Source organism: Oppia nitens, unplaced genomic scaffold (assembly GCF_028296485.1).
Source record: "Oppia nitens isolate AA-2021 unplaced genomic scaffold, nextdenovo-longstitch-racon4-pilon3 scaffold29_pilon_pilon_pilon, whole genome shotgun sequence".
NCBI classification, from domain to species: domain Eukaryota; kingdom Metazoa; phylum Arthropoda; class Arachnida; order Sarcoptiformes; family Oppiidae; genus Oppia; species Oppia nitens.
The window spans coordinates 518,239-540,270 of record NW_026533209.1 but is presented as its reverse complement, the minus strand read 5'-3'; the positions used below and the strand labels follow the sequence as shown (position 1 = coordinate 540,270).

The 22,032-nt window shown below is 30.3% G+C and overlaps 5 protein-coding genes across 5 annotated transcripts; 1 reads left to right on the top strand and 4 right to left on the bottom strand.

Annotated features, from left to right (window-relative positions):
* The first annotated feature begins 803 nt into the window (after positions 1–803).
* Positions 804–3,734, top strand: LOC128954705 (uncharacterized). Its single transcript, XM_054300302.1, has 6 exons — positions 804–849; positions 951–1,298; positions 1,377–1,754; positions 1,833–2,147; positions 2,243–3,407; positions 3,512–3,734. Exons 2-6 carry the CDS (start codon positions 1,094–1,096, stop codon positions 3,732–3,734), a joined length of 2,286 nt encoding a protein of 761 aa, XP_054156277.1. The 5' UTR covers positions 804–849; positions 951–1,093.
* A 618-nt stretch (positions 3,735–4,352) lies between these two features.
* Positions 4,353–5,895, bottom strand: LOC128954704 (serine/threonine-protein kinase STK11-like). The gene is made up of 2 exons (XM_054300301.1): positions 4,974–5,895; positions 4,353–4,872 (listed from the first exon to the last, which is right to left on the bottom strand). Exons 1-2 carry the CDS (start codon positions 5,840–5,842, stop codon positions 4,353–4,355), a joined length of 1,389 nt encoding a protein of 462 aa, XP_054156276.1. The 5' UTR covers positions 5,843–5,895.
* A 2,569-nt stretch (positions 5,896–8,464) lies between these two features.
* LOC128954781 (kelch-like protein 10) lies at positions 8,465–10,998 on the bottom strand. The gene is made up of 6 exons (XM_054300381.1): positions 10,312–10,998; positions 9,933–10,236; positions 9,668–9,867; positions 9,106–9,578; positions 8,890–9,020; positions 8,465–8,818 (listed from the first exon to the last, which is right to left on the bottom strand). The coding sequence occupies exons 1-6, from the start codon at positions 10,912–10,914 to the stop codon at positions 8,532–8,534; spliced, it is 1,998 nt and encodes a 665-aa protein (XP_054156356.1). The 5' UTR covers positions 10,915–10,998; the 3' UTR covers positions 8,465–8,531.
* A 3,679-nt stretch (positions 10,999–14,677) lies between these two features.
* On the bottom strand, positions 14,678–15,456 carry LOC128954789 (uncharacterized). Its single transcript, XM_054300388.1, has 2 exons — positions 15,351–15,456; positions 14,678–15,275 (listed from the first exon to the last, which is right to left on the bottom strand). Exons 1-2 carry the CDS (start codon positions 15,394–15,396, stop codon positions 14,689–14,691), a joined length of 633 nt encoding a protein of 210 aa, XP_054156363.1. The 5' UTR covers positions 15,397–15,456; the 3' UTR covers positions 14,678–14,688.
* Positions 15,457–20,406: 4,950 nt separating this feature from the next.
* LOC128954785 (uncharacterized) lies at positions 20,407–21,546 on the bottom strand. Its single transcript, XM_054300385.1, has 2 exons — positions 21,454–21,546; positions 20,407–21,332 (listed from the first exon to the last, which is right to left on the bottom strand). Exons 1-2 carry the CDS (start codon positions 21,497–21,499, stop codon positions 20,659–20,661), a joined length of 720 nt encoding a protein of 239 aa, XP_054156360.1. The 5' UTR covers positions 21,500–21,546; the 3' UTR covers positions 20,407–20,658.
* Between the last annotated feature and the right edge of the window lie 486 nt (positions 21,547–22,032).

Sequence of the window (22,032 nt, the reverse complement as noted above, 5' to 3'; positions counted from 1 at the left end):
AACAGTTCGGTAGTAGTGATCGACTCTTTGTTGTTGTTATCTCTTGAGAACAGTTCGGTAGTAGTGATCGACTCTTTGTTGTTGTTATCTCTTGAGAACAGTTCGGTAGTAGTGATCGACTCTTTGTTGTTGTTATCTCTTGAGAACAGTTCGGGAGTAACAATCAAATTTGTATTTAATTTTAAATTAAATCAATAATGAAAACACATATTTTTGTCTTTAAAATTCATTTATTCTGATATAAAAACACTTTTCTGATGTTCACTCATACACTGTTAACAACCGACTCGATCGGGAACTTGTGAGTCAAACAGTTTTGTTGGACAACCAGTACGGGTGGGGTTTCATACATTCATACCATTCAAGGAATGGTATGCTGTTTGCGTAATGTTATGTCTATTGCGTGTATACTGAAGTTATTTTTGTAAAAATAGTTTATTTCAAAATAGAAACTATTTTTGAAACTACTTTAATATCAATATTATGATTATATCATATCATCATTAAAATAAAATCTAAATAAACTCTATGTAAACAACTTTTTGAATGTCATTTTGATATATTATTCATTCAAAAAAAAACTTTATATTGATATTTACAAAAAAATAATATACTATTTTATTATTGCAATTTTAATTTAAAAAAAAATAAATTAGTTTTTATTTGCTATTATTATTTTGTTTGTAATTAAAAAAAATTATTTAATAAATTAATATATTAATTAAATAAATACATACCAAGTTGAATTTATATTATATAATAAATTTTTAAAAATGACATTAAAATTCATAATTATTTTAATTATCATTTTATTTATCATTAACAATGTATACTGTAATACAGCAATTAGTAATTATCTCATAAAAAATTATAACTATTTTATTAACTATTTACTACTAAAATAAATAAATAATTAAAAAAAATTAATTTTTATTATTATTATCTATTAGAGTGCAACACAACGCTTACGGACAGCGAAGAGGGTGTCATTGATCTACAATTGTCGGGCAATGAAACTATCGACGGACTGGTATGTCATTGGCTGATACGTGTGCCGGCACCGCACCAACAGATACTGTTGATAACCGATGAAATGCAAATGAAATACTATGACAACTACTATGTCTACGACGGCGAAGATGAATCGTCGGGTGAACTGTTGGTCAAACATTACGGTTCGCGTGATATCAAAAATATTGTGTCGACAAAAAATACGGTGTTTGTCAAAATTGTTGCCGAATCCGATCGGTTTGGCCGCAATATATCTGTAAAGTTGAGATACCGGGCCGTCAAATTAGGTATGAGCTATATTATTATTATTATGTAAACTAAATAATATACAGTATTTAGTATTGTTATTTTTTTCCTGTTCATAGGTTGCAACGGTATATATACTGGCAATAGAGGTGAGATTAGTCTATTGAGGACACCCGATGAACAAACAGTACCAATCGGGTGTCACTGGAACATAACGGTGCCCAACGGCAAAAGTATACGATTGCTGATCGAAACACTAGAAGTTAAATATCCGGACAGATTTCGGATATACGACGGTAACAGTGAATCGGATAGACAACTGTATCATACAAAGTTCGGGTACGGTATGCAAGCCTACGGCGACGGTGTTAACGTAATATCGTCCAGCAATAAAATGTTAGTAACATTTCATTCGGACGTCAAACTGTATCTACCGTTTCGTATGAACACCATCTATAACATTACAATTAGACTGCACTGGGAGGCCATTGATCATGGTTAGTTAGATTAGATTTTATACCAATGTGTTCAAAGCTAACTAACTGCCCTTATTATTATTGCTATTATTTGGTTAGGATGTGGTCTACAGTTGAACAACACCCAGGGTGTCATCTATAGTCCCGGTTATCCCGGAAACTATTTTAACAATATACAGTGCGACTGGAAGATAACTGTGCCCATCGATCACATAATTGTCCTCACATTTGATGACTTTTGTACCGAAGATAACGATCAGTTGACAATCGACACATATACACCGTTACGTCACAGCGGTCCGCATAAGCCGTCCAATTTGTTGTCGTCGACAAACTCCCTGAGCTTGAAGTTCAAAACAGATCAATCGCTAACCGATCGGGGCTTCAAAATTACATACAAAGCCAAATCATTAGGTATTATAAAAAGGGGTTATATAGAGGAAAATGGGAATTAAGTGCGGGAAATGTATAACTAATTACTGATTTTTTTTTTAAATAAAAAACATTAGATCCCAACATAACGTTTCTCATATCGGCCTACAATGCAATACTGAAAGTTCATTCATCGCGTATCGAAACCCAGTCTATTGGCGGCCAACAAGTATCGGGATTTGTCGACTATGATCTCAGACGAGAGCTGATTGTCTGGTATGATCCACAACATCAACGCTTCTGTATCCAGTCGACAGTGTTTACCGAAATCTATGTCCAACCGGGCCGGCGACCAGTTAGTCTGGCACTGGACTGGCAACACGGCCTACTCTACTGGCTGGACATACAGCCTAAATCCATAAACGTCGTGTCGCTGGACGACAACACCAAACACCAGTACACGGTTTGTCTGCTGAGAAGCGATAATCCACGCGATTTGGTGGTCAATGCCAAACGTTCGGTACTTGTCTGGAGTAATGTCGGCAGCCGTGACCCGAATCTTGTCCAGAGTCAGATGGACGGCAACAATCAGACAATTTTCTACCGAAACTCACGGCACGCTTTTCACTTGACAATAGACTATCAGTTCGATCGGTATTTCTTTGTCGACATTGAAGACCATTGCCTATACTCTATCGACTTTGACGGCAACGACGAACAGTTGTATCTGAAATCCAGAGAACTGTTGGATCCAATACTGGCGATGTCGGTAATAGACAACGATCTATATTTTATGAATGAATATCTATTGTATAGAATACCTGATGTAAATCTGTCGATAAACAGAGCACAGGTAGCCTACAAAATACACAGATATCCGACTATTGATAGCCAAGAATATTTTATGGCCAACACTGTCGACATCGACCGACGCGAGTTCAATGGATTTAAGATTATTGATATCCGACTACAGCCCGATGTCGATGAAGGATCGGTTAATAGGTACCGATCGGCGGCGGCCAACTGCCAGGGCATATATTTGCCAAGTAGTGGAAAATCATATCGGTGTCTGTCGGCGACAACTGTCCCATCGTATAGTCTACCAGTAAATGTAGTAATAAATTCTGACGAAACAATTGCGGCCACATTGTCGACAAACGATAGATCCAATGGTTTCGACTACTATTCCTCTAAAACAGCAAACAATGGCCACAACACTGGTAGTAGACTTGCGATTGTGAGTATCGTTTTCAATGCACTGTTAGCCTTTTCGTTGGTTTTTGCATTTGTATTGATTTTAAAGTAAGTATTTGTTTTCAGAATTTTTTTTTATTCAGTAATTTAATTAATTTTAATTGTTTTAATTGATTGATTGATTGATTGACTTGAATTATTTGTTTGCATAGACTTAAAACTATGGTCCAAACCTCCCGAGCTATGATGGATAACAACAACTATAATCATAGATCTGTAGCGATAACTGAGCCAAGAGTGTCGGTACGAAACATAGCCTACTGTAATACAACAGGTAGTGGTAGTAGTAATAGTAATATTAATAGTAGTATTGATCCCTATTTGTCATCATCTCAACAAAATTTGCTGGATATGGAAATTAGTACTAAATTTTAGATTTAAATTATTTTATTATTTTTTTGTATTAAAAAAAATTATTGTAATATTACTACTGTATAGTTATTGTTAATATAATTATTATCAAAATTTTATTTGTAATTATATAATCAGTAAATGTAATCAAAATTTAATGTAATTATAATATTAGATAAAATAAATTATATTTCCATTAGGAAATGCAATTTTATACACAATTTATTGAAATAATGATATTTTTGTTTTGTAAAATTAAAAAGAAAACTCCATTTAATTAATTTAGAAAAAAACTAATTTTAATAAATTTTATAATAATAAAAATATCTGTAAATTATTAGTTAATTTTATTATACTTACGTAATTAGAGATCGAAATAAATTTAGTATATAAATAAATATGAAATCTTATTATTACATAAATAAATTAATATATATATTTACACTAAATTATTACAAAACAATATTATACACCAAATAAATATAAAGATTCAATAAACTATTTAACATTTAACTTTATAAATAACTGAAACATTGAGAAAAAAAACTACTGTATTATTATTATTATTGTCATTATCTAACTGTATATTAATTAACAACAAAACAACAAATTCAAAATATATTAATATATAAAAAAAAACATTTATTTCATTTCCTCCGCCACCTCCTCATTAGTACCTGTCGTCGTCGTCCACAAACCTAAACGTATTAATCGTCTCAATGGTGTTACACTACGTCGTTGGCTATCAGGCGACGGGCGACGTCTCTGGCGTACCCGATCTGATCGGACGTTTGGTCCTTTAGCGTTGGCCACAATGTCGGTCACATTCATCTCGTACCGGATCCGCAATCTTTCCAATAGAGTCAAACAACGATAGATATCGCCGCTAGTTTTCGGCGGTATTTCTACCCGAGGTTCGTTACCCGCGGCTGTATTATCGTTGATCGGATGCTTCAAACAAATCCACGGATGATTTTTTAGGCCACGAATGGTAATTCTTTGGCGAAAATCGGTGCGAAATATATCGACAAACAGCTGTTGCAACGGTTTGTCTTCGGTAATCGAGTCGGGAAATTCGGGTATTCCGTCTATCAGTGGTATGGATCCGGTGATCATTTTATACAAGACGACACCGGCTGACCAAATATCGGCTTTTGAACCACTGTTTTGTTTTTTTTTGAATCAAAATATTGTAAAAAAAATAATTATTTTTTTACATTTAAATGACAACTACATAATATAATGTATATCTTTGTCCTCTACCTGTACGGGACAGCCGAGTCGACTTCCGGTGCCATATAACATAGCGTACCCTCCAAACCGGTAATCATGTCGTCCCCGGCAAACGGATCCACAACACAACAGACACCAAAGTCGACAATTTTGATGACATGCGAGTTATCTAATAGCAAGTTATCGTCTTTGATATCCCTATGATAGACACCACGGCTATGCAAATATTTGAGTCCATCGATTAATTGGCAAAAATATTGATGCGATTGCCATTTGGGCAGTGGCTTAAACTTTGGCATATTTGATGAATCGTCCACTGATGGCAACAGATCGCTGAGCGGACCGACACAATACTCCATAAATATATAGAGTTTTCGGTTTCGTTTGAAAACATCGAAAAATTTGATAACATTTTTATGGCATAATTTTCCGCACAAATCAATCTCCGTATCGATACAGTCGTCGATATTTGATTTATATCGACGTCTTTTGATTTCACTGATCCATTCGAGTTTGAATATCTTTGCCGCACACCTGACCAGTGTCTGCTTATTGACAAACTCCCTGACCTTACCGTAGGCTCCCTTACCCAACACTTCGCCTTTGATATAACCGTTATACTCTTTATACTTAACTTGTTTGTCAGTATCGATAAATATGACACCCGTTTCTTCGTCGATAACTATATGTGTATTAGTGTCGTTCAAATCGCTAAATAACTGATTATTATTATTACTATTATTATTACTATTGTTTTTGCTTTTATTGTTATCATTACTATTATTAGTATTATTAGTATTGCTGTCATTATTATTAATCTTATTATTATTATTCAAACTATCATTGATTTTATCATCAGATGTTGTCTTATGGCTATCATTACTGTCTTTTTCTGTCATATTTTTTTCAATTGTATTTGGTTTCAACAAAAAAATAACAAAAATTAATTTCAATTTTTTTTAAATCATTGTATAAACCGTTATAATTATATTTATTATTAGATATGTTGTTATTAATGTGTTTTTATTATTAATTATGTGTCACTATTTTTAATTATTGTAATTTTAATTATATTTTTCTATTAAATTATAGTTAATTTTTATTATAAATATTTTATTTAGTTATTTCAATATTAATAATATAACTTTATATATACAGTATATATTTATTCAGTATACAATATAATAAAACTTTATTTACTTTACGTTTACTGTACATTGTAATTTATCCATATAATATATTTAATACTAATTCAATTATCAATTATGGTATATAATTAAAAAATATATATATATAATACTAAAAATGTTTATTTTGTGCACTTATATTAATAGCACTATAAAAATACTTTATATTAAATATACAGCAAAAAAACAATAACAAATATTTACATTTAATAGTTTCGTTAGCTAACTATACCTATAGCTATAACTAGCATTATATAGATTTTAATGATATTTACATTGTGAACATTGTGATAAAAATACAATTAAAAAATATTGATTTATTATTATTTTTTTATTATTAAATATTGATATTTTAGTAATTGTAATATACTGTAAGTACATGTAACTGTTAATAAGTTAATTGTATTTGATATTATTTATTATTATTTTTAATTATATAATACTTGCATACAATTGAATAGTTTTTATTATACAGAATATTCTTGTTTTTTAATTAAAGGCAATAATTTAGACGATGAATGCTATCGAGAAAAATGTCGTCAAAAAACCCGACAAAATTGTGGCCAACAATCCCGATGACGACGACGACGATGGCTTCAATATTGTTGTCAACTTTCACCGAATGGCCGGAATAGTATACATGAACTACGGGCGCGGACACGTCCAGCAGCAGCGGCGGCGGCTAACAAACTGTTGCAAATCATTGCTAATATTGTACGCCCTGTTCGTATGGATACTGTGCTCGTTGGTCAACATACCGTGTCTGGTGTCGTGTCCGACCGCCAGACACGCATTTGCCAATCAGCTAAGCTATTATCTGCTGAACAGTATGTTTGTCGCCATTAACGTCAGCAACATTTACCAGTCGATTGTCTACAGTATAAGAGGTGAGGCTATTGGCAAACTGATTGGCCGATTGAATAAATCAGTTGTCAGTCGGCAATCGTTGAGACGTCAGCGTCGGCTGATCTACGTCTATATACTGGTGTCGATTGTGTTGATGTTCGGTCGGACCGTAATCTTTGAATTGGATCACTTGGACACCTGGACAGTCATACGTATTATCGAAGATTGTTTCGGTGAAGTTATGTTAGACTCTACCGGTTTCCTGTTGGTATACATCAGCTTATATATCGGTATAATTATCGATGAACTAACCGATGACATCAAACTGCATTTGGCCGCGGATGGTGCTGCTGCTGCTGATGATGATGATGATAATAGTAATGACAACCAGCACCACCAACACAAGTTGGATATGTCGGCCATAATCGGTCGTATTGTTCGCATACAGAAGCTGATCCATAGGGCTAACCAATTGCTTAATCCCTGTCTATTGGCCGCCTTTTCGTTAAACATATTCTTCATAGTGTCGTTCAGTTATTTCATTCAAAATCTTTCATTAGCGGACAACTCGTTTGCATTGCTCAACGTGTGGCCACTATTGATCATTTCGGTGATCCGTATGTTTTTGTGGTGTCTTATTGTCGACAACATGAATCTTAAGGTACAGTATTACTAATATTAACTAAAATTAACTAATGTTTTTTGGTGTGTTTTTTTTGGTTGTTTTTTATTTGTTATACATTAATAACAAAAATATTTTTATTATATATACTGTATATAAATATAATATTATATCTTTAAAAAAGTAATAAATTGTTTTTAATTTACAGAATAAATTAATCTTTGAGTTGTTGTCCGCAAAATTGGCCGATAATTATAACAAACAATTTCAGGTATTTATTATATGTACTGTTTGTTTGTTTGTGTGTAAACTAAAACTTTATTTTATAAAATTGATGTAATTATTTAGTAATTATTATTACAATTTTTTATTTAACATTAAAAAACACATACAACTAATACTTTAGATTAATACCATATTAAGTATACAATTAAATCAGCAAACATTCAATGCGTCAAACTTTTTCAATATTAGTAAATCACTATTTCTATCGGTAAGTAAAAATCATTTTAATTTAAAAAAAATATAATATTTAATATAATTATTTTATTTTTAATAATCTATTTTTCATAATTTCACCTATTTTTTAGGTTATTGGTGTATCAATATCTTATGCATTATTATTTATGCAAAATTTTCAGTGAATTCAATTATTGCTATACAAATCTTTAATAAAGTTTTTAAATAATTATTTTTTTATTAATTAAATAATTATTTTTTTTTGCTAATTTATTGTCAAAAAATAAAGTTTTTGATATAGTTTTTTTGTGTATACTGTATAATAAATCTATAATTAATAATATATACAATCAGTACACAGTTTTAATAAGTTTTAATAATAAAAAAAAACTAATCAATATTTTTCAATATATTTAATACTACGATATAATATGATATAATAATAATATGACTGTTAAGTGCAATAGCATTCACTCAAACAGATCCAAAAGTGATGTTGTCTTCGTCTGTCTGGCCATCGGTTCCTATATTATCACTGTTTGCACATTTGTCGTCAGCGTCGCCGTTGTCGATGTCTTTGCTGTCGAGTTGTTTGCGAAGTTTTAGTTCATTGCGTCCGATGAACGTAAAGTCGACGGCAGTGGACAGTCCGCTGGCCACACATACGGCTAGACCGCTGCGGTCGTGATTCAGACTTCGGGCCGGCGTCCAAATCTGAGACAACGAATCGTATTTCTCTACCGAACAGATGGGTGTCTGACCTGAAATGTCGTTAACATTTGATAAGAGATTTGAATTAATTTTTCTTAAATATTAACAAATTGATTCATACCATTATAACCGCCGATGACATAAATACTGTTCTCAATGACAGCGGTTGCAAATGTACTTCGCTTTGATAACATATTGGCCACCATTTGCCATGACTTGAGTTTGATGTCGTACTTCTCCACTGATTGTAGTCTGTGGTGATATATGAAAGAGAGAGAGAGAGAGACAAAAACAAGTGATATACTGAAAGATCTATTAAGTGATAGCTATCACATACCTTTCAAATCCATTGTTACCGCCGATGGCGTATAGAGCGTCGTCCAGAGCAACAAACCCGAGACTAGTTCGCGGTGTAATCATTGGCATAATTAGTGACCACGTCTTGGCCGTCAAATCGTAAAACTCGACCGAACTTTCGATCATCTGGTCGTTGAGTCCGCCGGCGATATAGATCTTACCCATGTATACGGTAGCCGAGCCGTCGCTTCGAGACATATTCATGTCCTGAATTTTTGTCCACACTTTGGTCTGCGGATCGTATTTCTCGCACGATTTTATCCGATGTTGGCCATTATGACCGCCCATTGCATAGATATTACCGTCGACTACAACCGTACTGACATAACAGCGTTTTTCATTCATATCTTGTCTGTCATACCAACGCTTTGTAATGGTATCGAAACACTGGACACTCTTCAAAATGTTGATACCGTCGGTGCCGCCGATCACGTATACCAGGCCATTGATTATCTTATAGTGTATATAAACAGGTTATACAGTTTGTTAAACAAAACAACAAAATTAGATAACATTGAGAGGACGGGTAGTGTTTACAGTACTTGCATTCCGTGATAAGCGCGGGGGCTGTTGTGAGATATCTTTGTGTCAAACCATCGGTTAGTCCTAATGTCGTACACTTCGAGCATAGTTGACGGTACGCCCTCCTGCCAGCCGCCAAACACTATGGCAATCTCGTGCGGGACGCGCGGCCTAATGGGATCGGGATGGAGGCCAACATACAGACCGTAACCGTCTTTCTCTGTCCAACAAAACAATTATTAATTTGTTTTTAAATTTTAAAACACAATTTTTTATAAGCAATACTTTTAGTAAATGTACGAAAAGTGTCGACAAATTTGTTGACCAATTGTTGACTGTCTTGATCTTCGACGATAAGACCATTCTTGGCCACTGTATTCTCGATAAATTCAATGTCCAGTCGTGCGTAACGAAGATTTTTAAGCAATGGATACAAATGACCACTTCGTTCATTAGCTGACCATTGGATCCAATGGATGATCGCTTCGTAAACGGTTTGCTCGGATTTGACATTCAGGTCATCGCTGGCTATCAATACTGTCAACTCGTCGGCCGATAGTTCTGGAAAATCCATACACTTGTAGATCACCTGTGAAAATGAATTGATTGAGAAATGATTGTCAAATTAAATCAATTACAAGAAGTATTTCAATCAGTCATTTACATCACAGAAGTTTGCTTTAATGAAATTGAATGACGCGTTTGACAGTCGGTGGTTGTGTTGAATACCTAAATGAAAATATTGGACACAATTGTCGATATCGAGTCTTGTGGCCAAAAACAAGAGACTGGCGTCCAATACATCAGTCATTTCATAGTCAATGGCAGCTCTAATCAGTGGCCAAACTGTGTCGTCGCTGACGCAAAGTGTCGACTCGTATGTCATATCGATGATGGACTTCAAGACCTGTTTGTCCATATCTTTGACAACAATTTTCTTGACTTCCGATCCATTGTCCAGTTGTACGGTTTCGGCGTTACTGTCACTCATTGCCGTCACCAAAGTCTTTGTAAACTGTGGACCCAATGTCGACACAATTGGCAAATGGACGCACTCTTCGCCGTCATCGTTGGTCACTATCATTACATCGATGGCTTCGCGTGTTTGCCGAAAGTATCGCAAAGCTTTTCCTCTGTCGGCAAACACATCCCAATCGAATGCTGTCGCAGTGGTGGTCGCATCGGGCGAATCGGCTACCGGTGCTGTCAATTGGTTACCACTAGTGGACGGTTGTTCATCAGTCGACGACAACTCATTCAAAGACATGTTTGAAATTTACAGTTTAAATTCAAATCAAATTCAGTTATAAATACAAACTTTATAACTGTTTTTTTCTGTATAATGAAAAACAAAATTAAAAAATCAAATTTGAATTATTTATCAAAAACGTGCCAACAATTTATTTATTCATTAAACATTAAATAGTAATTTTTACAGTAAATGATTGCAAAAAAAAAACAATTATTTTTGTGAATTCAAGTTTCAAACAAACATAATAAATGGTATTAAATTTGTCGTCAATTGTATTATCTATACTAATGTTGGTCGTAATCGTTGACCACAACCACCACTACTATTACTATACGATGGCCGACATTGTGGGCATAGAGTCGTGTTTGGGTTTATCGGAGATGAACTCCCGTTACATATCGTGTGTGACAACCGTTCGTCAGGTTTGGCGAACAAACGGCAAGAAAAGCGGCAATAATGCAGAAAAGTCTTTCTGTTGTAAGGCCTGGGATCTGAACGACTGTATTGTCGAGTCAGTAGAGGACACGTGCGATGATAAGGACTACGAAATGGTCGATAAAGTGTTCAATGATATCAACAAAAAGATTGAATTTGATAACTGTTCCAACTATACCTACCATAGCTGGAAATGTCATTTTCCGTTTTGGTTTAGTTCACTCATTGTTTTTGCTGTACTCATTGTGTCGGCACTGGCCATATACCTGTGCGTCAGATGCTGTCTATTATAACACATACATATGTACTGTATATCATAATTATAGTTTAAATTTATTAGCAGTTTTTTAAGTTTATTTACTATAAAACTATAAAATATAGTGTATATAATTTTATCTCAATTTTATTAGTTTAATTCATTGGTTATCATTTATAATATGTGTGTATATATATACCAATATGTATTATATTTATAAATTTATTAATAAATGTAAACTAAAAAAAATAATTATTATATTTAAAAAAAATATTATTATATCATAATTTTGTACAATAAACTGCATTACAAAATATTTTATCATTACATTACTGTATATTTTCTCAATATTGTTGATAAATTTATATATTGTGTTTAAAATATTAAATTATTTATTTAGTATAAATATATTTTTTTATTTAATAATAAAATTCACAAATAGCTGACTGAACTGAAAATTGTTTTGTTTTTTTTAAATAAATATTTTGTGATAATATCCGACAGTCTATAACTTCGATAAACTAATGATGAAACGGATATTGTGTTTACTATAAAATCTAATCTAAATCTCATCCAAGTTTTGACTAACCAGACATTTGTCGTAAAACTTTTTTATTTTAATTTGTAGGAAATTTTTTTTATCCAATTTAGAAATAAAATCAGTTTTTTTGTTGTTGTTGTTGTCGACTTAGCCTTATAAAAGACAGGCAAATATAATGTATTGTAAATAGATTTTTAAAAAAACCAAATCTACAGAATAGTTGTCATCATTGGCAACGACGCTGTTGTTGTTGTCTTTGTCCATCAATCTGATGGATCCGATTGGATATCAATGATAACAACAATTGCCAATTGGCGTCCCTTTCCCTAAGCATTTCAATGGCAATAAGTTAACTGTAATGATGTCCGATAATATAGCGTAAGAAGCCGTCGGTGTTTTAAAATAATAGCTACAAACAAAAATAATTTAAATATATATTTAATCAACAAAAAAAAAKAGTTAAAATAACTTATTTATATCCTAAGTAATTGTGATTATTAGTAATAAAACTTTTTCATAATTGTAATGAAATTGCGGTATACTTTTATGTTTTTACTAATCCCATAGATTTAACTGGAAATTAACAAAACAAACAAACWAACAAAAAAAATGCAATAAAACATTGAAATCAATTGAATTATTATTCATTCAGTTTAGTAGTATTGATGCTAACTATTATCGATAGTWATAATTTTGATTTTGTTTTGTTTTTTTTTGTGATAAATATTTGATTTTTCAATTTATTTGTGTCAACTTCKGTCAACACAATGGCCAGCGCTAGTGGAAGCCGTGAGTCGTCCAACAATAGACTTGTGAATCGTACGCTTCAATTGTCGGATATGTCCGCCGAACCGGTAGTCATTATGTATGTCGAAAATCCCGAACGTTTTTACTGTCGACTTAAGTCCGATGACCAACCATTTCAATCAATGATGACAGAAATTGATGGACATATTCAACGTCCACTAGACATTAGTCGGCCGTTAACTGTCGACGACATCAGTTCCGGCCAACAACTGTTGGTTTATTCAACAATTCATCAACAATGGTGTCGATGTCGTATTCAACAAATTATGTCCGCCAACACTGATAGAGGCGTCCGTGTATTGGTTGTTGATTACGGTAACGTAGAAGTGGTGTCTTCGTTGGCCAACTTGCGGCAATCGACCGATGAAATTATCGGAGCAAACAATGGTCAGTCGTTTTGTTTTGAATGCCGACTGCCAAAGATAAAGCCGAGAGGCGATAGTCCAGAGTGGGGTCCAAAAGCTATACAATCGTTTAAAGACTTGATTCGTGAGTTTCCGATGACATTGGGAACCGTAGAGAAGGACAGTTCGGGTGTCATTATCGCTGATTTAGTTTTTTATGACTACAATCATACTCTAAGATCTACGGCTCAATTCTTGACAGACCAAAGAGTTGTCTGTTATCGTGTGGGCGAAGATTTCTATCACAAACTATTGCCCGACGACTATGAAGGCGCTGATCACGAAACCAATGGTGACTTTGAATGGCATTCAGACAATGATGATGAAGAAGACGACAAATATAAAGACAACAAATTAATGTTTTAATYGATAGTTAATATAAATATATATATTTATAAATATTTTTAAAAATTATAGCAGTTTAGCAATTATAGCAATTTATCTTTGGATAAAAATTGAAAAAATATGAATACTATTTTAATATTGTTAAAAATATTAATACATTTAAATTATTGTTAATTTTTGTAGTTTTTAAATTATTTAAAAATATAGTATTACAATATTTTAGATAATACTATAAATAKAAGATATTATATAAATACTTATATAAATACAGTATATTAAAGTTATAWATAAATATAAAAATTAATATATTAATCTCAATTACATATATTTTTTAGCTTATATTTATAGGAAAAAAATATTTTCAAATATTTGATAATTATTAGTAGAATTATATGTTATATCTATTTTTATTTATTGAAAAAAACTGTGAAAAATCAGTTTRTATCACAAAATTTTATTACTCGTTTGTTAAACATTTTATAATTATTTGAATTTATTATGTTTTGTAAAATTTAATTAAAAAAAAACTTTATTATAAATAAATATTTTTCAAYATTTGACATTCAATTCTATAATTAAAATTATTTTTGATATAAATAATTATAATTATYTTAAACAAAAATATTTATATTAGCAAAATTATATTGTAATATAATAGAGATTAATTAATTAGTTAATARAAATTAATATATACCAATAAATAAATAAATTTATATTAGTTGTTTAAATATAWTTAATAAGTTTAAGTATATTTCAAGTACTATAAAAGATTTTATACAAATTATTAAATAAGTAAAACTATAAATGATATTAAAAATAACGTTAAATTAATGAATTATTAGATTTTAGTTAAAYTATATTTATCAATACTAACAAAATACTGTAATAATTTTAGTAAATAGTATTTAAMAAAAATTTATTTTATTTATATTTATAAATAACTAATTTAAAGTACAATTTTATTGTACAAATAATTTATAATTATTGATAACAAATGTTGTCTATTGTGGAGGAATTTTCTTCAATTCATTTTGTAGGGCATTCTCGCCAATTGTGGCCAACTTTTGGATTCCTTCTAACAATGCTTTACCGATATTAGTGGTTGGCTTCAAGTCTTGTAATTGTTTTTCAATGTCCTGAACGAAAGCAATAGTCTTCTTCAATCCGTTAATGAGCTCTGGTTTACCAGACTTTTTCAAATCATCGATTGCTTTACGCGTTTGATCGATACTATCGCTGACTTGTTTGAGTACCAGGTCTTTGATATCGTCGTTGATGTCATCCATTGGCGGAACTTTCTTGAGCTCCGATTCCAACCAGACTACTGCTTCCTGAGCTATGACTGACACGCCTTTGAATATGGATTTACCGACTTCTGTGGTTGGATTAAGTGCTTTAAGTTTATCATTGATACTCTTTGCCAATTCAATAGCTTTTTCGAGTCCATGTTTTAGTTCAGATTTGCCGCTCTTCTTGAGTGTGTCGATGGCATTGCGCGCCTGATCTAACAGATTGGATACCTGGGTTAGGATCTGTTTCTTGACGTCGTCATCGAGARATCGGCTTCCGATTGATGCCGACTCACAAACTATAGAAATATTAAGTAATATTTTTTTTGTTAATAAATATATTCAGTAAAATAGTTTACAATAAAATATCATACCGTAAGCAACAGTCAGTAATAGGACACCGAAGACTAGAAATTTCATTTTAAGTATTTCTTATTTGTTTTTTTAATTATATGATTGACTTTTTGAATTGAATTCAATATATTCAATGACTTTTGTGTTGAGACTACAACTCTTTATATACCCAAACAAATACCTGTAAAACAGTAGTAATAATACTGATATTGAAATACTTAAATAGATTATCAATAAAACTATATAATTATTATATAATACTTGTGTTCTTACTTAACAATTGTTAGATTTTTTGTTATCTCTTTAGTTTAAAGTTCACCAATTGTTCAAAGAGTAAAGTTTTTTTTAATACAAATTGTGTTTAACATTAATCTACTGTCAAACATATGTTTCAAAAATCACATATTATTATTATAGTTTACATTAATATTATATTATATTATTAATAGTCTATTTTCTATAAATATTAATACTGTAATATTGATAAAATAATATAGATTAGAGAGCGAAAAGTTTCGGACCCGTACCTGACCCGTACCTGATCTGATACCTAAAATCTCGGACTCGGACCTGACCTAACATAGGGTACAAATTTACCTTTTACCTATATGACCTGACTATGTAGGTCCGAAAATAATTTTATCAAAAAACAATTTTATTTATTCTATACCCGCAACAAATTTCTCTAAATTAACTTTAATTACTCGGGATTAACGATAACTGATTGTAGATCTAACTTAGATTCTAATAAAGTTAATATGTTATTATTTATTAGATCAAAACCATCATCTTTTGTAATATTTTATGTTTAATTTATACAAATATTTTATAAATAATAATTTAATAAATTTTGTGTTTGATTGTCATATTTTGTAATAATTGTCGTTTAAATAATGAAGAAAAATTTTCGGACCTGACCTACCTGACCAAAATATTTATTCGGACCCGTATTGACCTGACCTGAGCCTATTTTCGACCTGACCTGACCTGAAAAATCAGGTCAGTTTTCAGTCTCTAATATAGATAATAATTTTGTTGTTGGAATTTACACATATTTTTGAAATAATAAAAAAAATAATACATTAAATTATTATTAAGTAAAGTAAATTGTGCTTTAAATCTACAGTTTAATCAGTAATTTATCAACAGTGGTGTCGGTGCTGTATTGTGTCCACCATTATATCGCCAGCGATACTACCAATCGTTTTCCGTTTTTTTATGTCGACGACAGATATAACCGTCCGGTAGTCGACTAATCTAATGTCGATGTGGTGTCAGTGGGAAACTTGCGGTATATGACCGACTAAATTGCCRAAGAAAACAATGGTTCAACCGTTGTTTGTTTTGAGTGCCGACTTAAGKGAGTAAAAACCAAGAGATGTGACAACAAAAACAAGTGGAGCTCACGAGCCATACGACTGATTGAAGAGATGACTCGGAAATTATCGATAGTATTGGGAACCGTAGAGATGGACAGCTCGGGTATCGTTGTATGTGATTTGGCCATTGTATTGTAATCATAATTTTGAAAAAAATATTTTCAAATAATGTTATTAAAAAAAATATTTTTATTTATTATTTTATACTGTATCATAAATTACATAAAAATACATTTTTTGAATTTAACAATTTTTTGATTCATCAATATTTAAAATAAATAATTAATTAAATTAAATTTATTCATAAACCACTATAAAAACATTTTAAATCAAAAAGTTTTATTATTATGATTTTCTATATAACTTATAGTTAAAATCAGAAATCAAATATTGAATAATTTTTTCGAATAAATATAACAAAATGTATTTTATTAATAATTTTAAATAACAGTAATTTTTAGTATTGATTATAAATTGAATTCAATATTTTCAAATAATTTATATRTTGAAACTTTAAATTTTTATATAYTGTAGTTTTTACTAGTATTTTATAGTTGATTTGTAAAAATAATTGTCTAAAAAATTATAACTTTTTATTTTATTTGTAAATTGTTTTTTTAAATAATGTAATAAATATTTGTATTTATTATTAAATAATGTATACTACTGTATAATGAATAAAAAATAGATTATTTTGAATTTAATTTTTTTTTATTTATTAATAATATTTTTAAAAATTTCATAAATCACTAAAAAAAAGTTTATTACTATTATTTTTTTTTATAATTCATAGTATAAATAAAAATTATTAATAAGATACCAAATTTTAATACAATTAGTTTCATTTTATTATTGATTATATTTATAAATTGAATTCAATATTTCAAATAATTTATAACTAAATAATTGTTGAGATTTTTATATAATTTACAGTATTTTTATAGACAACGATTACTATACTGTATATAAATAAAATGGATAATAAAATACCTGTCAATTATATCAATTAATTCCTTACAATTGAAATTAATATTACTTTATATTGTATTATATAAAATGTATTTAATTTTATCAATTGTTCAAAGTTTATATAAAACTCAAAAGTCAACGTACAATATATTTCCAATCAATAGGTTATCAAATACTATACATTATTACATTTGTACTTAAATTATACTATGATTAATAACATTTTTTATTATAGATTTTATAGATTTATTATTTTTAGTAGCATTTATTTTCAGTACATATAGATTTATTTTTTATACAATATACTATCTAGCATGTTTTATGAAATATTATAGATATAACTAACTAATATGACTAAAAGTCTAGTTACAGGAATTAATACTTTTTATTATCTAAATTATATATTTATTAAAAAAAATCTGTTTTTATATTAAAACAATGTTTTGTTATTATTATAAACTAATTTATTACTAATTAGATTAAATTTATAAAATTTTATAATGATGTTGAAAATTTTTATAATACAAAATCATAGCCTAATAATTACTAATAGACACCCAGTATTTCTCAATAAATAAGTAAAATGCATTGCGTTTTGCTTTTATGTTTACGATTTATTAGACATTGAATTCATAGGAAATTATTTTTTTAAGAGACCTAAGACTGTGAACTGTTATCGAGTGGATGAAGATTTATATTACAATCTATTGACTACTTTTAAATAATTATTACATAATTTAAATTTAGTAAATTGTATTTAACAAAACAGTTTTTATTTATTTATATTATAAAAAAGTGAATTTAAAGTACAATTTTATTGTACAAATAATTTATAATTATTGATAACAAATGTTGTCTATTGTGGAGGAATTTTCTTCAATTCATTTTGTAGGGCATTCTCGCCAATTGTGGCCAACTTTTGGATTCCTTCTAACAATGCTTTACCGATATTAGTGGTTGGCTTCAAGTCTTGTAATTGTTTTTCAATGTCCTGAACGAAAGCAATAGTCTTCTTCAATCCGTTAATGAGCTCTGGTTTACCAGACTTTTTCAAATCATCGATTGCTTTACGCGTTTGATCGATACTATCACTGACTTGTTTGAGTACCAGGTCTTTGATATCGTCGTTGATGTCATCCATTGGCGGAACTTTCTTGAGCTCCGATTCCAACCAGACTACAGCCTCTGAAGCWATGACTGACACGCCTTTGAATATTGATTTACCGACTTCTGTGGTTGGGTTAAGAGCTTTGAGTTTATCATTGATACTCTTTGCCAATTCAATGGCTTTTTCGAGTCCGTGTCTTAATTCAGATTTGCCGCTTTTCTTAAGTGTGTCGATAGCAGTGCGCGCCTGATCTAACAGATTGGATACCTGGGCTAAGATCTGCTTCTTGACGTCGTCATCGAGRGATCGGCTTTCGAATGGAGGAATATTCTTCAATTCATTTTGTAGAGCATTCTCACCAATTGTGGCCAACTTTTGGATTCCTTCTAACAATGCTTTACCGATATTAGTGGTTGGCTTCAAGTCTTGTAATTGTTTTTCAATGTCCTGAACGAAAGCAATAGTCTTCTTGAGTCCGTTAATGAGCTCTGGTTTACCAGATTTTTCAAATCATCGATTGCTTTACGCGTTTGATCGATACTATCACTGACTTGTTTGAGAACCAGATCTTTGATATCGTCGTTGATGTCATCCATTGGCGGAACTTTCTTCAGCTCCGACTCCAACCAGACTACAGCCTCTGAAGCTATGACTGACACGCCTTTGAATATGGATTTACCGACTTCTGTGGTTGGATTAAGTGCTTTAAGTTTATCATTGATACTCTTTGCCAATTCAATAGCTTTTTCGAGTCCRTGTTTTARTTCAGATTTGCCGCTCTTCTTGAGTGTGTCGATGGCATTGCGCGCCTGATCTAACAGATTGGATACCTGGGTTAGGATCTGCTTCTTGACGTCGTCATCGAGAGATCGGCTTCCGAGTGATGCCGACTCACAAACTATAGACATATTAAGTAATATTTTTGTTAATAAATATATTCAGACAAAATAGTTTACAAAAAATATCATACCGTAGGCCACAGTCAGTAATAGGACACCGAAGACTAGAAATTTCATTTTAAGTATTTTTTATTTGTTTTTTTGATTATATGATTGACTTTTTGAATTGAATTCAATATATTCAATGACTTTTKTRTTGAGACTACAACTCTTTATATACCCAAACAAATCATTACCTGTAAAACAGTAGCAATAATAACAATAATACTGATATTGTAATACCTGTTTGATATTGAAATACTTAAATAGATTATCAATAAAACTATAATTATTATATAATACTTGTGTTCTTACTTAACAATTGTTATATTTTTTTTGTTATATCTTTAGTTTAAAGTTCACCAATTGTTCAAAGAGTAAAGTTTTTTTTAATACAAATTGTTTTTAACATTAATCAACTGTCAAACATTTGTTTCAAAAATCACATATTATTCATATTATAGTATTGTGTATTAATAGTCTATTTTAGATAAATATTAATACTGTAATTTAAATTATAATTTAATAAAAATTAATACTAATAGAGATAATAATTTTTTTTATTATTGAAATTTACACATATTTTTTGAAATATTAAAATAAGATAAATTATATGGAATTTTATTTTTACTAATTAATAAAAATTATTTATTATGCTATTATTAAATAAATTTATTTGTGCCTTAAATCTTCATTAATATATCAATTAATCTATTGATGATAAAAGTTTATATTATGAATTGTTTTGTTTTTGAAAAATAATTGATTGATAAACGAAATTACTTGTAATTAATTTTTTGTTAATTAAAAATATTTTACATAGAATTCTAGAAAAATACATTAATTTTAATATTTATACATAATTTTTATTTCCTAAAAGCTAGGAATTAGTGATAAGTATTGACACCACCATTTTTTTGGGGGGGGGTGTGTTTTAATTGGTGCCACCGCCACCAATCATATTCTTAAACCACGAATAGATAACTGGAAATAGACTAATAAAAAACTCTCTGAAACTTCGGTAGTCCAGTGATACCGAATTGACGGGTCGGTCACCACTCGTTGGCGGTGRTGATGATGATGATGATGATGGTGTCCATTCATTGGTTCGGTTTTCAATTGGTACTTCACCTTCAACTGGTCGGCTGCCAAACAGTGACCATTCAATGGTTCGGTTTTCATGATTGGTTCCTTCAACGGGTCGATTATCGGGTGTTGACGACTGGACAGATGGTACCGATTGAACGGGTTGTTGATTACCAAATAATGGCCATTCAATGGTTCGGTTTTCATGACTGGTTCCTTCAACGGGTCGATTATCGGGTGTTGACGACTGGACAGATGGTATTGACGATTGAACGGGTTGTTGATTACCAAATAATGGCCATTCATGAGGTGTTCCATCAATAGGTCGGTTGTTCTCAGGTGTTGACGACTCGACCGGTCTGTACTCAACTAGTGTTCCTTCAACGGGCTGTTTGTTCTCAACTGGAGTTCCTTCAACAGGTGTTGACGACCCCTCGACAGGTGGTGGTACCGATTGAACGGCTAGATTACCAAACGGTGGCCATAAAAAGAAACCGTCCTTAACTGGTGTCGACTCGCAAACTATTTAACAACAGAAAAAAACAATACAATATTTAATTAATATATTTTAATAATAATAAGTATTACTTATCATATAATAAAATACAATATCATTTTTTAAAGTATTAAATATTTTTTATACCATAAGTCACAGTCAATAATAGGATAGAAAATAATATAAATTTCATATTTTTTTGTGGACTAATTATATTATTAAACTGTTATATACTTAATATGTAATAATGTTTTTTAAAAAATACATCTATTTATATACAATTTAAATTGTTTTAAAAGTTAGTTTATTTTAGTTTAATAATTAGTTAGTCATGTAATAGTTATTTAGAAATATTTATAATAATAATAATAATTCATAGAAATTAGCCCAAAAAATAATGTCATTTTTAGGAAATTATATAAATAATAATTTTAAATATTTATATTGTCTATAAATAAATATTAAATAACAAATTTTTTCAATATAATTTATTAATATTGTACGTGTTAAATAGCTAAAATAGTTTGGTATGTAATGCAATTAATAAATTATAATTATATAATAAAATCCTAAAAAATGCTTATTTTTTATATTAGATAAATGTTTTATTTTTTTTATAGAAATTAAGTTTACATCAATTCAATAATAGTAACGATAAATTTTATTTTAGACTAATGTAAAGTTTTAATTGTTTTTTTTAATAGCTATTAATTTGATAGATTTAAA

Bases quoted from the DNA above. Each gene is read 5' to 3' on its own strand.
- LOC128954705 (XM_054300302.1), top strand. From the start codon at position 1,094: ATGCAAATGAAATACTATGACAACTACTATGTCTACGACGGCGAAGAT. The intron at 1,299-1,376 runs GTATGAGCTATA...TCCTGTTCATAG, and splicing joins ATACCGGGCCGTCAAATTAG to GTTGCAACGGTATATATACT. The intron at 2,148-2,242 runs GTATTATAAAAA...AAAAAACATTAG, and splicing joins ATACAAAGCCAAATCATTAG to ATCCCAACATAACGTTTCTC.
- LOC128954704 (XM_054300301.1), bottom strand. From the start codon at position 5,842: ATGACAGAAAAAGACAGTAATGATAGCCATAAGACAACATCTGATGAT. The intron at 4,873-4,973 runs GTAGAGGACAAA...AAAACAAAACAG, and splicing joins GACTCGGCTGTCCCGTACAG to TGGTTCAAAAGCCGATATTT.
- LOC128954781 (XM_054300381.1), bottom strand. From the start codon at position 10,914: ATGTCTTTGAATGAGTTGTCGTCGACTGATGAACAACCGTCCACTAGT. The intron at 10,237-10,311 runs GTAAATGACTGA...TCATTTTCACAG, and splicing joins TTAAAGCAAACTTCTGTGAT to GTGATCTACAAGTGTATGGA. The intron at 9,579-9,667 runs GTACTGTAAACA...ATACACTATAAG, and splicing joins GCGCTTATCACGGAATGCAA to ATAATCAATGGCCTGGTATA.